This window comes from Miscanthus floridulus, chromosome 14, assembly GCF_019320115.1.
Source record: "Miscanthus floridulus cultivar M001 chromosome 14, ASM1932011v1, whole genome shotgun sequence".
Lineage (NCBI taxonomy): Eukaryota > Viridiplantae > Streptophyta > Magnoliopsida > Poales > Poaceae > Miscanthus > Miscanthus floridulus.
In genome coordinates this window covers 91,883,964-91,893,358 of record NC_089593.1, presented here as the reverse complement: position 1 = coordinate 91,893,358, position 9,395 = coordinate 91,883,964, and the positions used below count along the sequence as shown (strand labels likewise).

The 9,395-nt window shown below is 53.0% G+C and overlaps 1 protein-coding gene and 1 non-coding gene across 2 annotated transcripts; both read right to left on the bottom strand.

Annotated features, from left to right (window-relative positions):
• Positions 1 to 4,217: 4,217 nt before the first annotated feature.
• Positions 4,218 to 4,356, bottom strand: LOC136506309 (small nucleolar RNA Z247). Its single transcript, XR_010771523.1, has one exon. It is a non-coding gene; the product is annotated as a small nucleolar RNA Z247 (small nucleolar RNA).
• A 2,179-nt stretch (positions 4,357 to 6,535) lies between these two features.
• LOC136505931 (uncharacterized) lies at positions 6,536 to 8,114 on the bottom strand. Its single transcript, XM_066501053.1, has one exon. It carries the CDS (start codon positions 7,924 to 7,926, stop codon positions 6,844 to 6,846), a length of 1,083 nt encoding a protein of 360 aa, XP_066357150.1. The 5' UTR covers positions 7,927 to 8,114; the 3' UTR covers positions 6,536 to 6,843.
• Between the last annotated feature and the right edge of the window lie 1,281 nt (positions 8,115 to 9,395).

Genomic DNA, 9,395 nt, shown 5'->3' with positions numbered 1-9,395 from the left:
CGCCTTTAGTTGCATGAATTTCTAGAAGTAGTCGTGTAGTGTCTCTCCCTGCATTTATTTGCACTGAAACAGATCTGTGGATGTCAGCGACTGTGCTGCTAGCCCCTTGAAGTTTGCCAATATCTTGTCCCGGAGATTTTCCCAAGAATAGACCATGCTTGGTTTGAGCATGGAATACCAAGCCAACATGTCACCTTCGGCAGCAATAACAAATGACTTTGCCAAGACGGCATCGTCTTCGCCGGTGGAGGCTACTGCTGCCTCGTAACTCATGATGAACTGATGGGGGTCTGTCTTTCCATTGAACTTTGGTAGTGTGATTGGCTTGTATGCCGTTGGCCATGGCGATTGTTGTATGCCTTCAGAGAGTGGGGACTTGGGGTCGATAGGCCTCCGCATCACCTGAGATGGCATCGTGGTTGGGCTGATCACTGGCGGAGGCATGGTTGCGGTTGGTGTTGCTGCGGAGGCTAGGATCGTGGAGGTTGATGCTGGTACTGCATGCTGCATACTTAGCATCTCAGCGTGTAGGACTGCCAACTGCTGCCTTATTTCTGCTGCTTGTGCTGATGCTTGAGTAGCCTGCTGATTAGCTGCGAATGCTGCTGCCATTCTGTCCCTTTTTTGTTGCGCTCTTTACAACTGTGCTTGCAGCTATTGCAGTTCTTGCTCGAGTGTTGTACCTGAGTTTGGTTGGGCCTCTGGCTCTTGGATCTCTTGATATTGGGGTTTCGGTTGTTGACCCTGGGCATCTGCTCTGGTGCCATCCTCCGCTGGCGAGGTTGCATAGGTGCTACGAGTGGTGCGCCTAGGTCTTCCTCTTTGACCCATGGTCATTGCTGCTCTGGTGGTGGTTTTTCTTTTCCCTGCCATCGTTCGTTTGTCTCGGCCAAACCACGGTGGGTGCCAATGTTGAAACTAGCGGTTTCAGACAACGTGGGGGAGGCTGAGGCCTCCGCCCGTCAGACGTCGCCCTCGGGCGGAGGCTCGGGATGCGCTCGATAGGTGAACTCGTGGGAAGCTGGCATGAAAAGCTAGGGTTTCATTAATTCATTCACCATCCACCTGCACGGTTACAAGTGTTCCCTATTTATAGGGCTCAACTACTCCCTGACATAATTTATTACAATGCCCCTCAACTGCTACAGTATATTCCTGGAATATTCCACTACAGGTCTCTTGTTTGCGGGGCAATCCTGCCACACCGTCTCCAAGTAACGGGCCTCCATAAGCGGCCGGCCCACCGTGCCTCGATCTTCGGCCCAAAGGCCTAGGTTCCTGATGCTGGCCTCCGTCTTTGAGGGCGCGCCGTCGCCTTGGCGGGTCTCTGCCAGTCCGATCGGAGACATCGTCCGTATGCCTCCGCTCGGCCGCGTGGGGGCCGTGGTTCCCGACGCTGGCCTACGTCATCGGGGGCGCACCGTCACCTTGGCGGGTCTGCACCGGTTCGGTCGGAGACGTCATCCGTGGGTCTTCGCCCCGCCGTGCGGGGGCCATGCTGGCGCGCTCACGTGGACCACGGGCGCCACCGGTCCGGTCAGAGACGTCAACCGTGGGTCTCCGCCCAGCCTTGCGGGGGCCATGCTGGCGTGCTCGCACGGACCACGGGCGCCTGCGCTTGAGTACCTACACACACTTAGGCAAGATTGTTTGTCTAATTAGTTTAGAGGTAAGGCGGCCTCCGCCCTCATCGCTGGAGACGCCCATGAGCCGAGGCGGGGCGGCATCCGCCTGAGCATAGGCCAGAGGTGTCTGCGCCTGGCCTGGGCGGAATTGGCGACCAGCCCACCGAGCCTCGTGTAGTGCCCTACGAGCATAGCTAGGAAAGTTCCTTTAGTTAGCGCCAGGTCTCCACCCTAAGACGGTTGAAGACGCCTTGGCGACACCTTGCTGTCGGAGGCCTTCGTCACCCACCGAAACAGTGTTACAACATAGATGCCAAGTTCTATTTCGGAGAAGTGCTTGGTACTCACTGTCCATGGCAGATACCTAGTTCTTGTCACCAAGAGTAGCTGCTACAGTAGAAGGCTCACCATCCGTAGAAGTGACAAGGTTGCACCATCTCACTGTCCCATCTGTATATACCTTGGGTTTGCTTATCCCCTTTTGCAAACGTGTAACAGGTCACTACGGGGTAGAAGTAATAGTAGGATCCACACCCACAGATGATCTAGAGGGGAGGATCTCGGGTGACAGCGACCCTCCCTAGACCGGATCTGGCTATGGCGTGTCACCACCGCCAGTAGCAGCAAGCCCAGGCGAGGACGGCGTAGAAGATCCCGCGGCTCCTGTCGGCGTGCTGGAGTCGGGGAAGACAGCTCGTGGCTGTGCAGCAACAGGCAAACTAGGACGAGGCGCTATGGAATCCAAGGTGGACCCGTTAGTACAAGGAAGATTAGCCGCCGCTGGATCCACCTCGCTTTCAGCGCCAGCCCTATCTTGTAGTGGCAGCACGAGATGTCGCTGTTTGAAGGCCAAAATAGCACCGTTTTCAGCCAACTTTTCTCCTGCATCTTCTGTAGTATAAACAACACAAGGGACATCATTAGTAGAAACAGGTGAAGACAGATGTTGATCACGCAACAAAGCATCCCCAAAACTAGCATTAGGATCGAGGAGAGATGGTGGCAGGAGGGCAATTTCCGACCTAAGACGTGCTCCGGCATTGGGGTGAAGAGTAGAGAATGGAAATACATGTTCATCAAACACAACATCCCGAGAGATGTAAACACGCCCTTTGGTAGGGTCCAAGCACTTAAAACCCTTATGCATATGACTATAACCCAAGAACACACACCGTTTGGACCTATACTATAGTTTTCTGGAGTTGTAAGGCCTAAAATTGGGCCAAACTGCACACCCAAAGGTACGCAAGAAGGTATAGTCAGGTGCTTTCCCATGGAGGCGTTCCAAGGGGGATTGGTTGTCAATAACCTTTGAGGGGAGTCTATTGATGATGAACACAACCGTCAAGAAGGCTTCATCCCAAAACTTCAATGGGACAGAGGCATGTGAAAGGAGTGTAAGACCCATGTCCACAATATGACGGTATTTTCGCTCAGCCAAGCCATTTTGTTGGTGAGCGTGTGGACAAGATACTTGATGAGCTACTCCTATATGTGTGAAGAAAGAATTCAATGATTGGTATTCTCCACCCCAGTCCGTTTGAATTGCCCGGATTTTACAGTTGAATTGCCTTTCAACAAGATTTTGAAAGTATCGAAAACATTGAAAAACTTCGGATTTATGACGCAAAAGATAGATCCATACGAATTTACTGTAATCATCGATAAAACTAACATAATAAGCATGTTTTCCAACTGATGTTGGGGCAGGTCCCCAAACATCTGAAAAAAGAAGTTCCATAGGACTAGAAGACACACTGCTAGACCTAGGATAAGGAAACTGATGATGTTTGCCTTGCTGACACGCGTCACAGACATTATTATTGGACTCTCTAAAAACAGGAAGATTGTGGCGACTAAGTGTTTGATGAACAACTTGTTGAGATGCACGACCTAGCCTATGATGCCACAAAGAGCTAGATGGCTTGATAGCAGCAAGCCCTTTCTTATTGGATGAAGGCTTGAACGGGTAGAGTCCACCTTCACATCTGCCGGTGTGGAGGATTTTCTTCGTCTGCTATTCCTTGATGAAAAAATGAGTTGGATGAAACTCAAGATATGCATTATTGTCGCAAGCAAGTCGGTTAACAGATATAAGACTTTTACTGGCCTTAGGAACATGTACTATGTTGTTAAGATGAATTGATCTAGTTGGGGATTGCAATGTAGTGTGACCAATAAAATCTATCTTCATACCTGATCCATTGGCTGCATGGACTTGATCTCCACCGGTGTACTTGTCGCGCACTGAGAGCTTCTCAAGCTCCCCAGTAATATGATCAGTGGCTCCTGAATCCACATACCAATTAGTATCGACCCCATAAGAGGTCATGGCAGAGGAGGCAGACTTCTGTGGCGCGCATGTGAACGACGCGTCGAATCGCTTGAAACACCGCACAACGGTGTGTCCCTCTTTGCCGCACAGCTGGCAAAAAACGCCTTGCTGGAAGCCAGAGCCACGACCGCCACCGTCGCGACCAGAGTTGCCACGGCCGCCGCCGCGTCCACGAAATTGCTGGCCGCCACCATGGCCACCCCTTGCAGCAGCATTGGCGAAGGACTGCTGTCCACCACCGCGTAGATCCATCCGCTGTTCAAAACTCACGAGCTGAGTAAACAGTTCGCTCACCGTGATTGGCTCCACGCGCGCGGTCACCGTGGACACCACTGGGTCGAACGGCTCGTCTAACCCGGTCAAGATGTATGAGACGAGTTCTTCATCTTCAATCTTCTTGCCCGCTGACGCCATCTCGTCAGCGAGGCCCTTCATCTTGCCGAAGTATTCGGCAATTGTGGCATTGCCCTTCGTCGCGGTCGCCAGGGCCATGCGGGTGGCGATGACCCGCGCTCTGGACTGCGCCACGAACAGTTTCTTGATAGCGGCCCATGCCGCCGCCGCCGTTACCTTGGTATTAACATGGCCGAGGATCTCTTTGGAAAGAGATGTCAACAGGTAGCTCAGAACCTGTTGGTCTTTGGCCACCCAGATGTCGTACTCCGGATTGGCCACAGCGCCGCTCTTGGTGGCAAGGAATTCTACTGGTGGTTTGGCCGTCGGCTTGATGAAGCTCGCGGCCTGGGCGCCTCTAATCGCCGAGAGGACTTGGGCCTACCATGACTGAAAATTGCTCCTCGTAAGCTTTCCAGTCACAGGAATGAAGGCAAGGCCGAGGGAAGTGGCAGGAAACGATGAGGAAGAAGAAGACATCTTCAATTCTCCGTGAGGGGTTTTAGGCTCTTTGATACCATGTGAGATGCAGAGAACGAGGTACCCATCCCAGGGCCTCGGTTACATGTTAAATAGGCTGGGGAACAGCCCCCAAGCGGTGACATATACATCGGGTGAATACAACGAGAATACATCCATAAGCTACAAACAAGGATCTAGCAAACTAACTATGGCACATATGCGGCTAAGCCTATGGCAGCGCATGACGGGGAGTAAACCCCGGAAGTCAGCTAACCAAACCATCTAACAATACTTACATACAGTTTCACACACACCAAAGGAAAAAAAAGATAAAAAGAAGGTTCAGAAAACCCTCAAAAACAATGGAGCCGTCGAGGGAGTCACTCCTCCAACCTGTCGTGCGTGAGATCGATTCCGTGTCCACGCGTCAAAGATCGAAGCTACGGTCTTTGACTGGACCCAGCGTCAACTGAATTTTTTGTTCCTTTTCTTATCGACTTCGAAGACACATTGATTTAGCAATTCTATTTTTAGAACTATCGATGAAGATACTCTAAGCTAAGCAGCATGATTTCTTTATTTTTGTTTTGTTTGATGGATGGAACTGCAGCAGGTTGAGACTCGAGACGCCGAGGATCCCAAAATATGCAGGAGGCGTTTTCCCAGAAGCAGAGGAAGAGAGAGGCAGAAACCCAACCACTGACAGCAGGCATGATCACCGAGCTGGATCGTTTGTCCGTCCGTGTGCACACCACCAAATCACTCTGTCTTTGACCGTCTCTCCATGCAGATGCATCTCGATCTCTTTCAACAAGAGCCGACATCTCCGTACATACATACCTATATAGTTAGTTACATACATACATGCATGCATGCATACATCTCTAACCAACCCCCATGTTCTTTTATTTCTTTTATGTGATGATGATGATGATTCAGTCACCCTGTTCGCTGATGCTGAAATTTGACTTATACTTATGTTTATGTTAAAATATTGTGAGAGAAAAATATTGTTTCATAGCTGAAAAGTACCTCTGAATAAGCTAAGCCAACAGGACCAGTGATTGCTGTGAGCTGAGCAGGCACATGGAAAACGTTTCTTCGCATTCGCATAGCGCAACGCAACCAATATCTTCCATTATCCATCGTTGAGCAGAAAATCTGTATAATTAATTAATGGGATTGACCTTCAAAAAAAATTAATTAATCCGATTGGTTTCTAGTGAGATACGACGCTGATGATCCCGGAGACAGAGAGAGAGAGAGAGAGATGAACGAAGGGGGTACGGATAGACGGACATGCTGTCTCTCTTGATGGACTCCACAGATCCTCCGATACAGATGCAATGCAATTATGCAAACGACGGGGCGTCGTCTGTCGCTTCTTCGGTGTACATACATGTACTACTATATGCAAGTTCCTCTCTAACCAACCAAACCGTCCACTTCTTGTTGTTGAACCTGAGGTCGTTTCTTGCTTTCCAGATATATACCAAATCAAAAAGAAAGAAAAAGAGAAAAAGATCTCCAAAAGTTCGTATATTCTGATGATCTTCGCACCTGTGATGTGGTCGCCACAGGGACAGAAGCATCCACAACGTTCCGTTTTACGTAGCGTCACTGTCCGTTGCTCTGCTCTCCGTCGAACGGCAGGCAAGAGCTTCAGAATCCAGACCGCAAATGCACGCACCAACAGACTAACCAAAACCAGTTTTCTTCTTTCAATCATTTCCCTTCTTCTTATTCGGATTCAAGAAGGAATGCAATTACAGCACAGTTTCGCACCGTAAAAAAATGTTCAGAGAACCCCAAGAAACATGTGTACGTGAGCTCCTGTCTGATTTTGATTCTTGTGCGTAATGATTCAAACGAACGAACAGAACCGAAAGAAGAAGAAGAAAACAAATTCGACCCGCAAGCTCCTCCGATTCTGAATTTCTGATCCCCCGGTCGGTTTTCGTTTCGGCCTTTCGGGGGGAATGGGAATCTGAGCTGAGGTCGATCTCGACGCCTGAACTGAACTCTCTGCTACCTGCTGGCCTGCCCTGCTGGAACTCTCTCGACTGAGCTGGAGAACGCCGCGCAGAGCACGGCCAGCGCCAGCGCCGGGAGCTTCCCGGCGACGAGGCCGGCGAGGATGATCGGCACCAACGCGGGCAATGGCAATGCGCCCCCGCGTCGGCGGTGGCAGCGATCCTCGTCGTTGACGGTGATCGCCTCCAGTGGCAGCGCAGGCGTCTCCTCGGCCGGAGCAACAGCTGCTGCTGCGGGCTCCGCGTTGAGTCTCCTCGGCGTCTCCGGGTGCTCGTGCTCGCCTGCCTCGCCGCCGTGACGGGAGTCCCTGCCCCGGGGCGTCTTACCGTTCCGCAACTTGTTGGCGAGTAGCTTTAGCTTTCGCAGCGACCTCCTGCTCTGTTTCGGATTATTCCCCGACGACGACGAGTCGTCGCAGCCGAGGTCACCGCTACCGGCGTCGGGTGAGCAGAGCGAGGCGGCGTCGCTGCCTCCGTTGTCGGACTCACACTCGCCGCAGCTCAGCCTGGGCGACTCCGCCGCCTCGCGGATCGGCGAGACGGATCCGCGCCCGCGCCCGCGGCGCGAATCCACCTCTTCCTTCGTCTCCGGCCGCCGAGGACGAGCGGTCCTGACGGACTCGATCCACGATAGCGCCACCGACGCGAGCGTGGCCGCGGCCACCAGCTGCTTGCTCCAGATCACCAGCAGTGCAAGCGCCACGGCGCCGCCGGCCGCGACGAGCCCCGGCCGGATGCTGAAGCCCGCGCCTTTGACGGGGCGTGCCGGCACCGGTGCTCCTGCCGCTGCCGCTGCCGCCGCCGCGTCGTGATCCACCGAAAGCTCGCGCCTTTGCTGGGGCACAACGAGCGCCGGTTCCGTGGCAGCGGTGGGCGGCGGGTCGGCGCCGGGGGCGCGGTGCCGCCGTCTGGAGTTCCTGAGGCGGCCGTGGTTCTTGACGACGATGTCGGCGAGGGAGGTCGGGAAGCCGGTCTGCACTGGGAGCGGCCCCGCGCGGGCCGGCGGGAGCAGGGACGCCAGGAGGCGGCGCAGGCGGCCGCCGCCGGAGGACGGGCGCTTCAGCGCGCTCGTTGGCATCGCCGGCGAAGGCAGGCACCGGCGAGCATAGGAGGCCTGGCGTGAGTCGTCACGCGGCGAGGCTCTGCGCGTCCGCGTTCCTGGTGGAAGAGAAGAAGGAAAGTGGCGAGGAAATTCAGGTGGTGGGCTCTGGAGGTTTGCTGTTTTGCATTGGGTGTGCTGTTTTAAGGTGTCCGTTTCTTGGTTGATTCTGCTTCGAGTTTGTGGCAGCTGCGTGAAGAAATCGAGGAGACCCTTTTTTATTAAAAATATCTTTGTTTATAAAAAAAACATGCTGTTTGATTTGTATTACTAGCAATATGGAGATGTTATCAAGGGCACTAGCAGTGTATGGACCCAGCGTTCGACCTTAGATGATCCACAAATGATTTGACGTTATCTGTTTTATCAGCCACAGTGTATAGATCTAGGTCTAGCTCTAAAAATAGGACCTATAGGATAAAAAAATCAATCTTTCTCTCAGCTCGTTGCCTTGTTTTGTCATTTTTTTTTTGTTTTTCTATTCTATGGAATTGGGTTCCATTCTTCAGACCTGGATCTTCGTAAGAGCATCCCATAGTGTATAGATCTGACTCTACAAAAGCATTTAGGGAGTGTTTTGTTCCCTGGCTTACCTCCTGGCCAGGCTCCACAGAGCAACTTGGGCTCTGGTTGTCTGAACATGCCTCCAAGCCAGGCCCCAGCAAGTCACCCATGGGCAATTAGCCAGGTTTGCTGGAAACAGTGGGGGTCGGTGTTTCCGCCTGGCCAGGCTTGAGCCAGCGGCCCAACGCTCCCCTCACCTCCACTCACCTCACTCGCACGGGCGCCCGTCTTCCTCGCTCTCTCGTATCCGCGTGTCGCCGCTCCACTTCCTCCTCGCTCTCGCGTAGACGCACGCTGCGGCACCTCCATCTTCTCCGTGCTCGAGCCGCTCCCCGCCGGCCGCGTGGGGCAAGGACGACCGCGTGGGTGAGGAGGTGCCACCGGCCAGCGTCATCCACCTCGCCTCCGACCTCGCAACCTGCCTCGCCTCCGACCTCGCTAATAGATCTGCAGGGGGCGGATCTGTAGGCTTGGGAGTCGGCGTTGGCTGGAGCCCACAACTGGTCGTCCTCCTTCACGGTCTCGTCGATAGGCACCTCACGACGAATCGGTGGCCGGCACTGTCGAGATTAACTCCTTCGCTTGCTCTTCTCTGCTTGTTCTCTTGTTCTGATAGATGGATTTTACGACGAGATGAACAGAGAAGATGAAGGTGATGGAGGTAAGGTCACCGTTGTATAGAAGAGGTAATAACACCAAATAATTCAGGGAACCAAACAAAAACTAGCTTATCCGGGCTTAGCTAGCACATGGCAACCAAACACCGCCAGGTTGGATTGACTTGGACAGGCTATCTCAAGCCTAGGTTATTTTCTTAGACAGGCTTGCTGGAGAAACGCAACCAAACACACCCTTAATGTATAGGACCAGCTTCGAGCCACCCA